The sequence below is a fragment of the Manis javanica genome, chromosome 14 (genome assembly GCF_040802235.1).
Source record: "Manis javanica isolate MJ-LG chromosome 14, MJ_LKY, whole genome shotgun sequence".
In the NCBI taxonomy this organism is placed as follows: Eukaryota; Metazoa; Chordata; class Mammalia; order Pholidota; family Manidae; genus Manis; species Manis javanica.
The window spans coordinates 10,728,250-10,745,977 of record NC_133169.1 but is presented as its reverse complement, the minus strand read 5'-3'; the positions used below and the strand labels follow the sequence as shown (position 1 = coordinate 10,745,977).

The 17,728-nt window shown below is 58.7% G+C and overlaps 2 protein-coding genes across 6 annotated transcripts; both read right to left on the bottom strand.

Annotated features, from left to right (window-relative positions):
* Nucleotides 1–799: 799 nt before the first annotated feature.
* Nucleotides 800–5,247, bottom strand: MUC1 (mucin 1, cell surface associated). The gene is made up of 7 exons (XM_037016845.2): nt 5,088–5,247; nt 3,008–4,620; nt 2,853–2,908; nt 2,562–2,695; nt 2,296–2,414; nt 2,065–2,214; nt 800–1,128 (listed from the first exon to the last, which is right to left on the bottom strand). The coding sequence occupies exons 1-7, from the start codon at nt 5,146–5,148 to the stop codon at nt 1,060–1,062; spliced, it is 2,202 nt and encodes a 733-aa protein (XP_036872740.2). The 5' UTR covers nt 5,149–5,247; the 3' UTR covers nt 800–1,059.
* A 2,289-nt stretch (nt 5,248–7,536) lies between these two features.
* On the bottom strand, nt 7,537–17,621 carry THBS3 (thrombospondin 3). Of its 5 annotated transcripts, XM_017676519.3 has the most exons (23): nt 17,416–17,621; nt 16,137–16,343; nt 15,331–15,587; nt 15,121–15,223; nt 14,329–14,355; nt 14,038–14,120; nt 13,898–13,949; nt 13,641–13,789; nt 13,148–13,288; nt 12,839–12,916; nt 12,308–12,460; nt 11,980–12,090; nt 11,784–11,891; nt 11,357–11,516; nt 10,916–11,034; nt 10,746–10,798; nt 10,274–10,467; nt 9,933–10,111; nt 9,786–9,834; nt 9,427–9,623; nt 9,005–9,177; nt 7,942–8,081; nt 7,537–7,853 (listed from the first exon to the last, which is right to left on the bottom strand). In XM_017676519.3, the coding sequence occupies exons 1-23, from the start codon at nt 17,492–17,494 to the stop codon at nt 7,795–7,797; spliced, it is 2,871 nt and encodes a 956-aa protein (XP_017532008.1). In that variant the 5' UTR covers nt 17,495–17,621; the 3' UTR covers nt 7,537–7,794. The 5 variants fall into 5 exon arrangements, with proteins under 5 accessions (XP_017532008.1, XP_017532010.1, XP_073078254.1 ...); XM_017676521.3 differs by lacking the exon at nt 7,942–8,081; XM_073222153.1 differs by lacking the exon at nt 7,942–8,081 and having other exon boundaries at nt 9,005–9,152.
* Nucleotides 17,622–17,728: the final 107 nt, after the last annotated feature.

Genomic DNA, 17,728 nt, shown 5'->3' with positions numbered 1-17,728 from the left:
TAGTGCTCAGAGGAGGGGTGCCCGGCAGATGTGGCACCTGAGGGAGAAGGTTCCCCAGCCTCTTGCCACACAGGTACCCGACCCAGGCCCTAGCTGCCCACGGCCACCAGGGGGCACATTGCTCTGCTGGCTGCTTGCGTCAGCTCCCCAACTGGGCATCAAGGAGGAGACAGCACCCAAGCCCTAGGGAATGTGGTTGGGAGGGCAGGCACTGTGCCCGCGCCTGAAAGGGTCAGGGAACCAGAACCACTTCCTCATTCCCAGGGTGCACTGGGAGCAGACCCCAGAGCCCAGGGACAGGTGGGGGCAGCCTGCAGGTCAGCAAGGGAACTGGCCTGGTGCCAGCCCCCGGATCTGACACCACACTTATCATGCCCATGTTGACTCTGCCAATGTTATCGCTGCCTGAGGACCTACTTCACACCCCGGCAGCTAAGAATAGAGCTGCCTGGGGGCACTGTGCCAAGGGGAGAGCCACCGCCAGTGCTCAGCCCAAGTGAAACCCAGGTCTGAGAATGAGAAGGGGAGAGCCACAGGCACACAGGTGGGGACAGGTCACGCTGGCCTGTGCAAGCCACAAAGGTTTCATTTCCTGCTTCCTCTTGTGCCACCAAGGATCAGGCAGAGGTGACTGGAGCTCCTCCACCAGCCACTCCTGCGGCCCAGTGTCATCTCCCCATGCCTCCTGCTTCTCAGATGAGCCCTGCTCTTTCCCTCCTTGTCTTCTCCCACAGAGGCCCCTCACACACACATGGTGACCATCCCTCCTACATACAGGTCACAGATGACAGATCAGAGGTTGGCAGTCAGAGCAGAGGAGGCCCACATTTTATTCAGCTATGTTCAGGTTCCCACTCTCATCCCAGGGCTTTCTGGGCCGGTCCTCCAGGGCATGGGCTTCACCAGGGCTGAGATGGGTTAGGGGGCTTGGTGGGGCCTGTGAGCAGCCCTCCTGAATTCCCAGCTCACCAGCCCAAACGGGGGGCTGTGGGGGATCTGGCAGTGAAGATCCTAGGGAGGCAGCTGGCGCTGGCTGGATGCTCAGCAGGCCATGTGCCCCTACAAGTTGGCTGAAGTGGCTGCTAGATTTGTGTAAGAGAGGCTGCTTCCACCGTTGCCTGCAGAAACCTAGGTGGGAGAAAAGGAATCCAGGATGAAGGGAAGGAGCCTTCCTGGGAGAAGCTACCGCCCCAGGGCTCCTGAATGGCACCCCAGTAGCAGGTCTAGGGTGCGATAGGTCCAGAAGCCTGACTGGCTCTCAGAGGGTTAATTCGGAGACAGCACCTGCCTCCAGTGCCAGCCACCAGGTGACTGTAAACAGGGCTGCTCCCTCTCTGCTCCCCTGCACTCCCTCCCCTTGGCTCTAACCAGCCCCCCTGCTCCTCCTTCCCCCTTTCTCCCTCCATTCTTTGCTCTTCCAGCCCAAGGAAGTGTGTGTGCATCTGTGTAAAACTGGGAGAAGAAAATTCCCAGGCAGAGTCAAAACAGGGTCAAGAAAAGGAAACTTCCCCGTCCCCCACCTGGAATGGCATTCCAGCCCCAGGTGACTGAAGTAATTATTTACTAGGTCCTGGACTGAAAAGCCAGGAGAGGAAAGAGGGAGGAGGAGTCTTGGACTCCTTGAGACTCCCAAGGACCCCACCAGCCCCAAGACTCACCTGGCCCAGTGACACGTCTTCCTCCCCTCCTACCAGCCTTTCTCGACCTACTCTCCATTCTTAGGAGCCAAGTCATTGCTGGGGAGTCCCGCATGAAGGGCTCCGAGGGCCCAGCGCCCCACCCATTCCACCTCCAGGCGGCTGAGTGAGCAGTGAATGCTGTTTTGGAAATGCTGGTGGGCGGGGCGCTCCCTCTTGAGGTCCGGTCTCCCGTGCTCTCCTCTCCAGAACTTTCCGCCAGAACTCTTCTGACCTCCACCCCCATCCCTGCCAGGTCCTCCATTGCTTCCTTACAGCCCCTCTCACCTCCTCTAAGTTATTTGGGCTTTCCAAGTACCCTTTCGGAACCCCTGCCCAGCCAAAGCTTCCACCTCCCTCTGCCTGTGAGGCCTGGGCCCAACCTCACCTCCTCATAGGGTCTCCGTCTGGTACTGCCAGGGGGCACGTAGCGCCCATGGGTGTGGTAGGTGGGGTACTCGCTCATGGGATGGTAGGCGTCACGAGTTGGAAAGATGTCCAGCTGCCCACACTTCTTTCGGTAGCACTGACACACAGCCTGGGGAGACGAGGTTATGAGGGGCCTTGGAGTTCCTTCTGTCAGGAGGACTCCGGTCAAGGCCAGAGGCTGAGCACTTACCAGGGCAATGAGATAGATGATGGCCAGCAGAACCAGAACACAGACCAACACCAGCAGGGCGATGCCCCAGCCTGGAACTTCAGACCCAGACTGGGCAGAAGGAAATAGCATGTCATTCACTGAAAGGAAAAGCAGTGGTCAGGGAGTCTCCCTAAAGAGGTGACCCTCCCCCTACTAGCACCAAGGGGAAGCGCCGAAACCCAGATGCTAGAGGGGACGGGGCCCTGGAGGCTTAGGGCCGGCCAGCAGCAGGGGAGGGGCCTTACCGCTAATGTTTGAGATGACCAGGTCATATCTGGCTGCTTCTGCTGCACTCTGGACAAGATGTGTCTGCACGATGTTGGCACTGGTGATACCCTCTCGGAAGGCCAGAGCTGATTCTACCACCACAGATCCTGGCCTGGTCACAGGGAAATGGGCAGCTCAGCCACAGATCCCAGCTTCTGGGTCAGCGCGTACCCCAGCCAGAAGTCCAGGCCCTCCCCACATCATAACAGCATCCACTGCCCCACACGGTCCACACCCGCCACCCCCATAGTCCACACCCAGAATTGTACCTGAACTTGATACTAGAGAGTCCCAGAAAACCTTCTTGTTTGTAAATCTGCAAAAACTGGGATGAGAGGGAGAGGGCTAAGGCCTGATGCAACAGGTCTGAGCGGTTTGGAAAGCTGCCGCGGCTGAGCGCGCCAGAGGGGAGACTGACACTCACCAATTCAGAAATGTTTCTCTGCAGCTTCTGATAGTAGTTGGTGCTGGGATCTTCCAGGGAAGAGTTAAACTGCCAGTTCAAAATGTAAAAATATAGAGAAAAGAAGGAGATCCTAATAGACAACTGGGTAGAAGTCCTATGAGTGGAGGTGGAAGGTACTAAGCTGTGCTTAGTGCTGCTGGAAGTAGTCCTAGTACCGTGTCTGGCAGGGGTGGTTGGAGTATCTGAGTAGTGGCTCGGAACTGAGGATGGAGTGCTCTTGTCAACTGGGGTTATGGAAGTCTTGGCAGAGATGGCCTTGTGTGACACAGCGGTGGCTGGGCTTGAGGCCGGGCTGGTGGCCAGGGACAGGGTGCCTTGGTGAGGAGGGGTGGCGGGGCTTGAGGCCGGGCTGGTGGCCGGGGACGGGGAGCTTTGGTGCGGTGGAGCGGTGGCCGGGCTTGAGGCAGGGCTGGTGGTGGGGAACAGGGTGCCTTCGTGTGGCGGAGCAGTGGCCGGGGACGTGGTGCCTTGGTGCGGCAGAGCAGTGGCCGGGCCGGTGGCAGGGGACGTGGTGCCTTGGTGCGGCGGAGCGGTGGCCGGGCCGGTGGCTGGGGACGGGGTGCCTTGGTGCGGCGGAGCGGTGGCCGGGCCGGTGGCTGGGGACGGGGTGCCTTGGTGCGGCGGAGCGGTGGCCGGGCCGGTGGCTGGGGACGGGGTGCCTTGGTGCGGCGGAGCGGTGGCCGGGCCGGTGGCTGGGGACGGGGTGCCTTGGTGCGGCGGAGCGGTGGCCGGGCCGGTGGCTGGGGACGGGGTGCCTTGGTGCGGCGGAGCGGTGGCCGGGCCGGTGGCTGGGGACGGGGTGCCTTGGTGCGGCGGAGCGGTGGCCGGGCCGGTGGCTGGGGACGGGGTGCCTTGGTGCGGCGGAGCGGTGGCCGGGCCGGTGGCTGGGGACGGGGTGCCTTGGTGCGGCGGAGCGGTGGCCGGGCCGGTGGCTGGGGACGGGGTGCCTTGGTGCGGCGGAGCGGTGGCCGGGCCGGTGGCTGGGGACGGGGTGCCTTGGTGCGGCGGAGCGGTGGCCGGGCCGGTGGCTGGGGACGGGGTGCCTTGGTGCGGCGGAGCGGTGGCCGGGCCGGTGGCTGGGGACGGGGTGCCTTGGTGCGGCGGAGCGGTGGCCGGGCCGGTGGCTGGGGACGGGGTGCCTTGGTGCGGCGGAGCGGTGGCCGGGCCGGTGGCTGGGGACGGGGTGCCTTGGTCCGGCGGAGCGGTGGCCGGGCCGGTGGCTGGGGACGGGGTGCCTTGGTGCGGCGGAGCGGTGGCCGGGCCGGTGGCTGGGGACGGGGTGCCTTGGTGCGGCGGAGTGGTGGCTGGGCTGGTGGTGGGGAACAGGGTGCCTTCATGCGGTGGAGCAGTGGCCGGGGATGGGGTGCCTTGGTGCGGCGGAGTGGTGGTCGGGCTTGAGGCCATGCTGGTGGCGGGGGATGTGGTGCCTTGGTGCAGCAGAGCGGTGGCCGGGTTGGTGGCCCAGGATAGGGCACCTTGGTGCGGTGGAGTGGTGGCCGGGCTTGAGGTCAGGCTGGTGGCCAGGGACGGGGTGTCTTGGGGGCCGGCAGTATTTAGTGAGTTGCTATAGGCTGCCAGAGTGACAGGTGTGAGAAATTGAGGTCACAGAGCCAGGTAGGGGACAAATCAGAACAATGGGAAAATACATCCTCTGGAATCTGAAGAAGTAATGCCAGAGAAAGATATGGGGAGTGGGGCCAATTTCTTCTTCCTGCCTGGCAGCTTCCTTTTCTCTTTCCACTCTCCTCTGCTTCTAGCTTGTCCTATTTTCCACTCTTAAGACTTACCTCCCAGGACTCTCCCCTCCCGCCACCCCAGGCTGCTTCTCAGGACATTAGCCTGGCCCTGGCACCCTCTCTCCTGGGGGCCATCTCTTCTCAGCCTGTCCTTAGCTCCTCTCCTTCATTCTGGTACAGACTGGGCCACCCCTGTCCGCAACTTTGGCCTCTTGGGGTGCCATTCGCTAGGAAACAAAACCCACAGAAAGACTGGGAAGACGCCTGGGCCGACCAGCCGCCTCCACACCTGTGCCCCTCACCTGTAAGCACCAGGAAGAGTAGCAGCAGGAGGAGGAAGGGGGCCTGGAAGCCTGGTGTCATGGTGGTGAACCGGGTGGGGAAGGGGCCGATCAGCCTCAGGCCGGCGCTGAGAGAGGTGGAGCGGGCGCAGGCGCCTTCTGCTTTATACCGGTCCCCCGCCCGCCCTAGGCTCGGCCAGGGCAGGTGACAGGGGACAAACCCCGCCCCCTCCCCCTTTCCCTACCTCTTCCTCCTCCTCCCCAACCATTCCTGGCCCCTCAGGAGGGGTACGGAGGCCCCAATCACTCAACCCTCTGACAACTTGTTTGTTCTCCGACGGGCCTCCCCCCTTTCACCAACCACTCCCTGACTCCAGAAGGCGGTGGGGGGAGTCGGGGGAACCTGGGTCCCCAAGGCTCTGGCTTCTGCCCCAGGGCAACAAGGTGAGAAAAGGAACAGAGAAAGTGGGCTAGGTCAACGTCCTGGACTGCAAGGCCGGGGAAGTTCACCCTCGGGGCCCCCTCCGCGTCCCCATTCTCACTGGGTCCCTTGAAGGCCCACTCTTGGGGCTAGAAGAAATTAGAAGGCTTGATAATGGGTGGACTAGGTGCTCCTTGTGGACCCCCCACCCCGCCACTTCCCGGAATAGCCGCCCCCTTCCAACCGCCCCCTGACCCGTTCCACTCGCAGTTCTACCCCGAAACCCACAGTCCCCGCCCCTGCCGGGCTTTACGGCGGCCTGAGTTCCTGGCGTTCTCCCGAGAAGGGGGCGGGGGAAGAAATTTCCACTTAGCGAAATAGGGTTCCGCCGAGCCCTAAGGTCTTTCCTTCCTGTCCACCTTGTAGCGGCGGCCAACCGGCGTCGCCGTCCGGGCTCTCCTGCCCTCTAGTGGTCACCGGTAGCCTCGCGGGGCGTGACCCAGGAGGCTGAGGGGCTGCCGGGGTCGGGGGAGAGGACATTGGGCGGCACTCCCTGAAGCGGGGACAGACAGAGCCTGGGAAGGGCTGGGGCCCGGCGAGAAGAGTCAGTGGTTTGGACAGAAAAGGGGAGGAAAGTACTGCACCTCTGAAGGGCTGGGAACTTTAAGAGGGGACTCTGGGGCGCGTGGCGGCGGTGTCTGGAAGAAATGGCGCTAAGTGGGTGGGGACCTGAGGTCCGGGGAAGGGGCATCCAGGTATGTAGGAGAGGACATCGGAATGTGGGAGGGGCAATGGTACAGGTTACTTTAGTATTTAGGAAGCAGAGAGTAGGGTGGGCGACGGAACAGGCATTTGGGGGCACAAACTATCCTTTGGGGAGCAGAGGGTTATTTGGGGCAGGTAGGCCCATGATGGGGGTCAAAACTGTATGTGAGGGTGCGTAATTTGTGAATCCCGAGAAATCTCGAAAGGCAGAATGGCGCCATAGTGGCACGTGGAGCTCAGGTTATCTGTCCCCATGCGGGGGTCCCCCTGGGTTGTGGTCTAGGCCAATGGAAGCAGTTACGTCTTATTTAGAAAAACAGTTTTTAGCCTCAATGAATACAGACTGACAAACTTTAAAAACACTTGGATGTGGCAGGAGTGGAGAGAAGCCGAGTCTGAAGCTATGGACCAGCTCCTGGGCGCAGCGTAGTTGGCGCTGCTTTGCGCGGCCAAGAGATTCACTAGCGCGGACCGCGGGCCCTTTACGTCAGCGCGCAGGGGAAGCCCCCCATCCCCCCCAAGCAGGCTAGAGAAACGCGAGTATCTAGGTGGGCGGCCCCAAAACTTCAGTCCTCAGCGTTGCCTGGCAGCAGCCATTCAATTCGGTTGCTGGGACACGCGTCACCATGGCGACGGCTCCGCGCCGCGCAGTCTGAGTATTTAAAGAGCAAGCGCGCGCAACGCCCGGGAGTCGGAAAGCGGCCTTTCGGGATACCGCGGTCTCCCCTTCTCCCTTCACCCCCTCCCCCTTATAGTCTCCCTTTCACCCTCTACTGGGCGCCAAATCTCTTTGGCCTCCAAGGTGAACCCAGCTCCTCAGCGTGCCCCCGACTCTTCAGCTGGTCCGGCTTCAAGCGGTGGGGAGCGGGATCCCGGGCCCCGGGCGGGCGGGAGGGACGGGACGCGGTGCAGTGTTGTTCTTTCCCCCGCCAATATTGCACTCGTCCCGGCCTCCGGCCCCTCCGACCCCCCGGCCTCCCGGCCTCCCCCTCACCCCGAGCGGGGTCGCTACAGCCCTCCTGGCTCCCGATCCCGGCTGATCTAAGACAGACTGGAGTGTCGCCACTGCCACCGTGAGTAGGGGGCTGGGAGGACGTTAGCCATCCTCCAACCAGCACCTCATCTTTCACCTAACCCCCCCACCCCCATCCTTCACCTGCACCCACACTCAGCCAAACTTCCTCTAGATCTCAACTTCCTTCCAACCAGCCTTCTCCCTCACCTCCCTCAGTTTCCTTCCTGTAATCCACACTATCCCAGAATCCCTAAAATAAGCAATTGCACTGGCTTAGAAAACAGCTGGGACTTTATGGCAATGTGCTGTTATCTTTCCTGGGGTTAGTGCCTGAGAAATACCCCTTGAAAACATCCCCATCTCCTGAACAGTGGGGTCACCACCCCTACGGGGCTGAACTCCTGGCAGGTGCCAGAGGAGGGTCTGTGTTTGGCTGAGGGGCTGTAGATTAGACCCCAGGGTCTCCGGAATGGACCCCCAAGGCCAAAAGGTCTAAAATCAGGACTCTGAATCTGGTGGCCTCCTCTTCACACTCTTCCCTGGAGCAGCTGCCTCCGGAATGGCTCAAAGTCCTCTGGCACTGTGTCTGAGGAAGAAGAAATGATCAAGGTCAGAAAATGTGACTTTCCCATGAGGGCATGAGAGGTCAGGCTGATCTTGATCTAGAGTCTCACCATTGCATCGATATTGGAGATTGGACCAGATGATGTTTTCTTGAGAGAAGCAGAAGACACCAAGACGCCCCCCTCGCATGGACGTGTCAATGATCACCCCAGAATCTGCCACTAGCTGGGGACCCTCATAGAGCTTCACTCTGTCCAGGATAGGGGTGTCCACTGGTGTTGGGGTGCCAGTGGGCACCGTGCCACCCTGGCCAGGGCCCTGCTCACTGCCAACCCCCCTTGAGCTCACCGGGCTTGAGAGAGAAAGGAGGAAGGGAGAGGGAGGAAGGAAAGGGGAGGGAAGGGGGGTGCTTTTCTCAGGCCTGGGGCCCCTGGCTCTTTGTCCAGCCCCCTTTGCATCTCAAAGCACCAGCCGCATTCCAAGCGAGGATTGGGTTGCCATGACGATGAGCACAATGGGCTGGGGGGTGAAGTCACCCGCTTCCCAGGCTCTTGTCCACCCCCCCCTTATCCTCTGCCCTGGCACCCCGCAGTTCCAGGCACCTTAAAGGGGAACCAACCCAAGTCCCTGGACTCTGGACCATTCCCCTCCCTCCCCTGTCATCACCACCAACTAGGACATGCAAAATTGTGGACAGAGTGCTGAAGTGAGAAGCCCCAGCTCTGCTGTGAAAAGGTGTGAAGTCTGGGCCTTGGTTTACTCTTCTGTAAATGATGATCCCTTCTGGTCAGACACTTTGATGAGGCAAGTTCTGGGCTGTACCAGTGGAGGCTCTGGATATTATATGCCTCTCCCCAGACTGGCCTGGCATTCCAGAGGTGCCCTCGTCTTACAGAGGGGAAAAAATGGAGCACCAAAAAGGAAGGACTTGCCCAATGTTGCCTGTAGATATTTGGCAACACTGGCACCAGAGCCCAGGCTGCCTGATGTCAGGAGGACAGCTGGGCTAAGGCGGGCAGCCTGTGGTGAAAGGGGAGATGGAGAGAAATGGCCCAGGCCTAGCCCCTGGCACCAAAGAACTGAGTAGAGAGAAGGTCACTGGTAAGTCCCAGCTAAAGGCAAAGGCAACACTGGGCCTGCAGTCCCTCAGGAGCCCTCAGGCCCTCCTCTCACCGAATGTAGCCAACTTGAGGCCGGTGCAGCAGCTGCCAGCGGTAGGAAGTCTTGTCACGCCAGCCCACATTCCGTGGGTCAGTCCACAGCAGTCGCACCTGATCTGGGGTGTGGCCAGTATGCCACAAGGCATTCCGGAGGTGTTCACCTGGGCCAGACACTGAAGTCACTGCCTGCGGGGCGTTGCCAAAGACAGTAGATCAACCACAGGACCCCAGCAAGGAGAGAAGAGGTTGGTAAGTGCAGGTGTAAAAGGAAGTCAAGGTGGTCAGGGGAATGTTGTGGAGCCCCAGGGAGCCAACCTCCAGGCCAGTGGTCTGGGTGAGAGGGTGCCCACTCAGACAGTGGGGGAGGCCCTGGGGTTAGCATGAGGTGGCTTTAGGAGAGGGCCCTGAATGGGAGAATCTGGGCAGCTGTGGGACCTTGAGCTGTAGTGCAGGCTGGGCAACAGCCCGGAAAGGTGTGGCCTGCCAGTAGGTCTGCTCTGTTTGCTTCCACATGACAACATAGAAGCGGCCGCTGTCCTGATAGCTGAAGAGAAAGCCTGCGTAGTCATCATCAGTCACTGTGTTCACATGGAAGGTCCCTTCAAAGTCCACACCATTGAAGGCCGTATATCCTGGGGGGGGTGGGGAGTGGGATCAAGGTCAGGGGCAGCAAAGCTTCTGGTGGCCCATTGTGGGGTGGGGGGTGGAAGGGATGCCTGCTGCATATGCCCCCCACTCTCTGCCCCTATAGGATTCCTCTGTGGAAATTATCGAACTGGGTGTCCTTTACATACCAACTGCCAGGCCGGGATCACTGTTCATGGTCTGAACAATTTCCATGCCCTAGTGGTGTGCAGTAAAGAAGAAAGCCCTGATCCAGGTGCGCAGCCCCTTCTGGTGGTCTGGTCTGACAGTACCTGCCCAGCCCACTGCCCTAGTACCTGGTTGAGCACGACCCAGTTTGGGTCAATCTGAGCATCACCCTCAGGATCCAGGACAACAGTCTGGTAGGCCCGAAAATCCGTGAGGGTTACCTCCGCACTTTCAGGGCACACATCCAGGGGGTCGACCACTGCGTCATTGTCAAAGTCATCTTCACACACATCGCCAACACCATTGCCTGGGCAGAGTGAGGCTAGGCACTCAGGAAGGCCCTGGCTGCTGCCACTAGCGTTCCTGAGAGCTCTTCCCTCTTGCTCTTCCTCGCCCCCCAGCAGGACCTGCCACTTCTTGCTGAGCAAAGCCTACACCAATCCAGTCCTCTGGGGGACGCCAGCCTTACCATCTGAGTCCTTTTGGTTGGGATTGGGTACCAGGCGACAGTTATCAGGACCAGGAGGCACATAATCTGGGACACCATCATTGTCATCATCCCCATCACACTCATCTCCAAGTCCGTCATTGTCTGAGTCTAGCTGGGAACTGTTGGGCAGCTGGGGGCAGTTGTCCTTGGTGTCCTGATGTCCATCCCCATCACTGCCCAGGAGAACAGACACCAAATGAAGGCTCTAAAGGTACCACATCCCCTCTCCTGCATAGGTGTCTTTCTGGGGGATACCCTCCATTCAACCAGACCCCTTGCAGTCAGGCAAGGATGAGGTGAAGATCCAGCAATAGAAGGAGAGGGTGGACAATGAGAATGACTTCCTGCCCAATAGGAGTAGAGGATTAGGGCTAAACCATAGAAGGGATTGAAAATATCCTAGAGGAAAGTAAAGTATCTCTGACCTTCCATCTCTTGGCCAAGACCCTACCTGTCTTCATTGGTGTCACAGACATCCCCCACCAGGTCACTGTCCGCATCTGTCTGAGAGGGGCCTGCTCTCACCAGTGCTGCTTGGTAACTGAAGAGGGTAGCCCAACCACTTCCCATCCAAAGGCCTGGGGCTTCATCCACCAGCTCCCCCCACCCCTTCCTGTGTACCTGGGTAGGATTGCTTATTTCAGGACAGCTGTCGCAGGCATCTCCCACCCCATCCTCATCCCTGTCTGTCTGTAGGGGGTTGGGGACTTTGGGGCAATTGTCCAATCCATTGGGGATGCCTAGAAGACATGGGGTAGCATAAGGCTGTCACTAGCATGTGTCGCACTTCTAGATTAGTGAAAGCCCCAAGCTTTGTCTCCCATTAAGAGGACAGCGGGTCAGGAAATCTGCCTATACTTTGTCTCACATTCTTGCCCACTACCTGCCCAACACACCCCACTTCACATTCCCAGCAAATCTGCCCCAGGTAGGGTCGCCCAGGCTGACTCCCATAAGCAGCCTACCGACCCCACAATTCACAGACTTCCTAGCTTGCCTGCTCCATTCCCACCTGTATCCAAAACAGTTCTCCCAGCTACCCCCTCAGCCCCAGGCCTGCACCATCCCCATCCACGTCGTTGTCACACGCATCCCCTTCCCCATTGCCATCTGTGTCCTTCTGGTCATTGTTGGGAACGTTGGGGCAGTTGTCACAGGCATCGCCAAATGAATCTGTATCAGAGTTTTGCTGGTCCTTGTTGGGGAGCAGCCGGCAATTGTCCTGGGGTAGGAGGGAAAGAAACCTTCCTCAAACCACTGGCCTTTGTGATCACTACTCTTATCACAGTCCACCTGCTTGGTGCAGGCCCACCCACGCAGCCTCCACGTAGTCCGCCTTGGACTATAGTATAGTTCTGGGCACCAGGCTTATGCCTCTCATTTGGAATACTGAGGTGCTTTTTGGCCAAGGGGACAGGGTCATTGGACAAGGCAATAGAGACATGGAGGAGAGCATGAGTTGGAGGGGGCAGGACCCCTGGGAAGCCACCTCAACATTCTTGATCCCGTCCCCATCGGCATCGTCATCACACTGGTCCCCCACACCATCATTATCAGCATCTTCCTGCCCCGAGTTAGGCGTCAAAAGGCAGTTGTCCTAAAGGTCAGGGGGAAGAGGCAGCTGCGTCAAGTGAGGTCCGGCCTGCCCAGCCAGGGCGCCCGCCCCACTCACCTGCCCCCAGCACCTGCTTGCAGTGTTTGTTGTTATCCATGCAGGGCAGCGCCTGGTCCGGGTAGCCATCAATGTCCGTGTCAGGTCCACACACGTTCCCATTCCCAGCCCAGCCCACATTGCACTGGGGCAACATAAAGGGTGGGGCTCAGCAGTCTGGGCTGGCTCCCCACACCCCACCCTTCTTCCTGCTCTGGCTCTATTCTCATCAACCAGTTCCTGGGCCAGGGCCCACCTCCCTTTCCCCTGCAGGCCCCCATCCCCAGGCCCCAAACCTGTCACTAGCCTTACTCCTTTCTCTAGATTCTCCCTTTGCCTTCCAAGCCCCAGCCCTTGCTCACCGAGCAGGACACCGCACCATTGCGTTCAAACAGGCAGTGTGCGTGGACATGGCAGGGGCTATGGGCAGGGCTGTGGCAGGTCCGGGCTGGAAAGCAGCCCTGGCTCTGGTTGCCCAGGAAGCCCAGACGACAGGGACCACACTTGAAAGAACCCTGAAAGTAGGGAACAATGGCTCAGGAAGGAAGGCAGCCCACCAGGTGCCCAGGACCAGCACTGTTCCACCCAAAAGGTACAGGATGGGCACTCAGAGCTATATGCCAGGTATATCGATAATCCCCTGTAGGCTCTCCTGACCACCTTTCCAGGTAGCCCCATTTTCCAAGTGAGGACACCAAGGTTCAGAAAAGCTAAACAATTTGCTAAAGATCACAGCTAGTAAGTGGCAGAACCAGAATTCCAAAGCAGGGCCATGTGGAACACTTATTATGTGTAGTACCCTAGAGAAGGAGGAAGGGAAACAGGAAATCTGAAGGGGGACGGGCTGCTGCATGTTCCCGTGACCCTGGACACACTCAGGGTATTCAGCTCACCACCGTATTGGTGCAGATGGAGTTTGGGTCACAGCCACCATTGTTTCCATCATTGCATTCATCAATATCGTTGCAGACCTGAAGGGACAGACTTCGGGTAGAACCAGACACATGATGGGTGTGCTCAGATACAGGAAAGGGCACTAGTGTGGCCTTATCTGTGAACACTGACGTGAAGCCCAGACCCAAAACAAACGCAAAGCCAGCAGATAAACCAACAGCCTCATCCCATGTATCACAGGGGTGCCATGTCCAACCCAGTAGCCCCTGCAAGGCCAAGATCTCTCCATATATTCTACCCAACCTAACCTGCTTGCTGGCCCGGGCATAGTCGATGCCTACACCAGACACCCGTGTGCCTTTGTAGCCTCGAGGACAGGCCTCACAGTGGAAGCCAGGCATGGTGTTGATGCAGCTGGAGCCAGGGAAACATGGGTCAGCCTGAGCACACTGGGGGCCAGATAAGAAGGGAGAGATCAGGCCCCTGCCTGTGATCCTAGGACCACTGCTCCTGGGCTCCCATGTGCAGCCCTCCCTACCCCACCTCACTGTGCGGGTCCCCTCCTCCAGCCTTGCTCTGGGCTCCCTCCTCACTAGGCCCTCAGACTCCCCCAGCTCCTTCCCTGTGTGGCCCTTTGGTCTCTCCCTCAGACTTGTCTCCCTTTTCACACTTCTTTTCTGGTCTCCAACCTCTCCTAAAGAAGGTTCCTCTGCTTCTGATAGACATTCACCCCACCTCCTTGGGCCTATCCTAACTCCTGGACCCCAGCGTTCTGTGCCCGTCAGATGCTGCTTCCCTCACCTCATTGATGTCCATGCAGTGGGTACCGTTGCCCTGCAGGCCCGGGGGGCAGGGCCCACAACGGTAGCCAGGGTACTCATACACCTCCATGCAGTCCACGCCTCGGAAGCAGGGGTTGGGGCTGCAGTGCGAACGCTGCTCGTGGAAGCCTGAGGTGTGGGCACAGTCAGAGCCCCCCGGTGGTCACCAGTGGAAGCCAAGCCACGGGGCAGGGAGTACAGCAATGCCGCTTGAGCCCTCCCTACTCTCCCTCTCACCGCATGCCTGACACTCCATGATGGTGTTTCGGATCAGGGACATTTCCTTCACCTGGTGGACAGGATGGGGGGGAAGTCAGCTCTCGGCATCTGTCGCCCCACCCCGGAATCAGTGCCACATTTCACTGGCCCCCTCAAACCTGGTCTCGGATATCATCCCGTAGCTCCACCAGGATCTGGTTGAAGAGGGTGAGTTGGGTGACCAGAGCCTTGGTCTGCTCCCCTGTTCAGGGCCCAGGGTGTGGAGAGGCTCAGAGCTGGGGCACCAGCCCTGGTCCCTCTTTGGCTAATAAGCCAGCTCCTGTCACTGCCACCTACCCCTCCCAACCTTTAAACCCCACTCCATTCCTGGCTTAGTTTCAGGCAACCGCCAGAGCAGGAGGCCTCCTCCCCACCCTCGTGTTCCTTGCACTTCATCGTGGCCTACTCACCTAGGATGGAGTGGAGTGCATTGGTCACTAGGGAGGAGAAGAAAACAGTCAGAAGGTGGAGGCTGTGAAAGGAAGGAGGGAAAAGAAGGACAGGGACAAAGGACTGGAGCTTTGGAATAAAGATTGGGGTATTGGAATGTAGGAGGGCAGAGGTGACTTTACACTGGGTGGTAGTCAAAACCCAAATCCCCCTGGTTCCCAGGCACAGCAGGGGCAGAAGGGGTCCAAGTGCGAGGCGATGCTGAGTAGGGCCAGGGCCCCAGTACATTCCATTTCCTCCCTCCCCAGTTTTTTCCTCCAGAGCTCTTTCTTTGAAATATCTGGGAAAAGTGGGCATTTTATTTACGTAAGAATCTCCGAACATCCCTGTCAGACCAAGCAGATGGGCAATGCTCAGAGAAACTGCTGGTAGGTGACAGCTACCAATGTGAACTAAAGAAGACTCAGACCCTTATCTCAGTCAACCAAGACCAAGCAATTAACTTTCTCACTCCTAGTTGAAGTTCTTCAGAGTTACATTCTCTTTTTTTTATTTTTCTGGCAACCCTGGTAGACAGGGTGACCTGAACAGGGAGATTTTTTTTTGGCCTACACATCCTGGGATCACTGTAATATTTGGGGATGATAGAGTCAGAGGGGATGGAGATGTGGGGGTAACAGGATCAGATGCCGAGGAATAGGTGAGCCAAAGGAATGAGTGTGAAGGGGGAAGTCAAGAGGATGGCAGTCGCCAAAGACCACAGGGTGTGCTCTGGGGTCCAGGGTGTCAGCGAACAGAAGTCTCTGTGTTACCTGCACTGTGGATGGACTCGTCCCCTTGGAATGGACACTCGCTCAGGGCTCCGACCCGGGCCATGGACCCACCCAGGATAATTTTCATAGATTCCACGAAGCCCTGGGGACAAAGGAGCACAGTAGGGTGGGAGGACGTACCAACTTCTCCTCCCATTGGTGCAAAGTGTGTTTCCACAGAAATTCAGAGGGTCTTCCCTTCCTGCTCACCTGCATCCTCAAATAAGCCTTCTGTCCAGTCCTAATCTCCAGCCCATTGACCTCTGCTGGAGGAATGGGGGCCAGTGCTGGAAGCCCAGCATGCTGGTCACCCAGTTTGCAGTCCACATAGAGCTGCAGAGCAGGGCTGGGTCGGGACGGACCTCGGAGTCGCAGGAGAGCTGTGTGTGTGCGCCCATCAGCCAGGCCTGCTTGCTGTAGGTTCACTGCATGGACTTTGCCATCCTCCCGCTGGTACCGCACCAGCACTGCCCAGGAGGGGAGGTCAGTATGGGCACTGTCCCCCACCCCCTATCTCCCAGGTGGGCCTTGGATTAACTCTTCTGGATACCACATCTCTAGGGCTATCATCCCTTATTCAGCTATGTCTCTCCCAACACCTTGTATACAGTGGGTACACAATAAATGTTTTCCAAATTCATTCAAAGACTAGGATTTTATTAGTCTTCAGGAGCACAGATCACTCTGTCCCCTGCTAGATTAACAGCTGGTTCTGTACCCACTGAACTGCCCCAGGAATCTGTGGGACCTCACTGTACCCCTGCTTGGATGCAGAGACATGCCTCCCCCTCTTCCTAGGCATCTTCAAGTACAACACTCCATCCCTACAAATACCTGGCCTTCTGTGGCACCTCATAAACACCCCGTACAAGGTGCCCCCTGGTGCCTGGACACAGCCTGATGGGTCCATAGTCCCCAGTGGAGCCCAAGGAGAATTAAGAGCGATGTGGGAGTAGGGAGAAGGGAGAGTTTTCAGGGGGGTCACCACTGCAGGAAAGGAGATGGCTACCAGTCACCTTTGTTGATCTTGCCCACAACAGAGGCCTCCAGCCATCGTGTGTTGTCTTGGCGGGAGTAGAGGCCAAAGAGGACACCACCCTGCTTGGGGGGCAGGCGGAAGGTCGACAAGAGGTAGATGTCCCCAACAGTGAGCAGGGCTGTCCGGATCTTCTCTGCCACTGCTACCATCTGCCGGGACTCGCCCACAGTCAGCAGGTCAATCACTGGCCAGGCAGGAATTATCAGGGTCAGAGCAAGATTATCAAGGGGTCAAATGCTAAGGCCGGCCCTCTCCCCTGAGCCCTCAGGGGTGGAGCATCCTTCATCACTCCTCCCTGCCTCCCCACCACCACCAGGCAGTATTAGTCACTTTCTTGAAGTGGAACCTTTGTTGCCATAAGAGGAAAAGGCATCGTGTCTTCCTTTTCCTCAATATTGCCTACTGCCACCCTTTGGGGCCCTCCAGGGCTGAGGCTCACTCGGAAATACAGAAATAGCATTCCACAAACTTGATATGCATCCACCAGGTGGCGCAAAGGAGTCACTCTGCTGATCCCAGGCAGAAGTAGCACCTGGTGCCCACAGCGCAGAAATGGGAAGGCAGTTTATCTTTACGCTGCTAGGTTTGGCTCATTCCACACCCTAATGCCCCTCCTCCTATCCCCGGGGCTCAGCACAGTCACTCTGGAGGAGAACAGCTGCCCACTGAGGGCTCCGACCCTCCCAGTCTGGCCCTCTCCCACGGGAATGTAGGACCCAGCTCCTCTGCCTCCTGTGTCCTGGCCAATCTGTGGTTTCCCTTCCAGCCAGTAAAGAAGCTGTGCCTGTGTCATCTGCTCCAGCTACCTCTCCCACAACTCACTGGCCCATCTCACCACCAGACCTCCAGGAGAGCCCAGACCTCTCGGCCCCCACCCCCACGCAGTCCTTGGGCAGCCAGGAGCCGAACGGATGAAGAAGCCGAGGGGCCCACACGGTGCGCAAAACTTCAGGCAGTTCTCCCAGACTCCGGGGTGCCTGTGGATGCTCAGACACCAACCCAGCCAGGCAGCCCTAGCATCCAGTTCCTGAGTCGTCTGCCCTGGCCTCATGCTGACCCTGGCCAGTTCCCACCCACCCACCACCCTCTGGTGTTCTCTCCTCCCCACAGGGCCATAATTTCACCAACTGTTCCCTCCCACTCAATTTCAGGACTCTCCTCCTCTCCCTTTGCCTACATGGTCCCTGCTACTAGGCTGGGGGCAAATGGAGAGAAGGCAGAGAGGGGTGGGTCTAGGAGGATGGAGATAGGCTTACCCTGCAGGTCCTGACTAGCAGATGCGAAAATGCAAAGGAGGAGAAGAGCCAGGGCCCCCCGAAGTTCCTGCGTCTCCATGCCGCTCAGCTGGCTCACTACCCCTGGCAGGCAGGCGGCTGGGAGGGGAAAAGGCTAGGCGGAGAGAGGAGAGAGACCGAGCGGGGGGCGGAGGGACTGGAGGGGGAGTTGAAGGGGGGGGGCCAGCAGGCGGGTGAGGGGGGGCTGAAACAAAGAGCTGCCAATCACCCTGGAGGCATCCCCAGCTCTGGGAACCAGGGTCACCAGGGAAGAGTCCTGGAGGCCTCCCTGCCT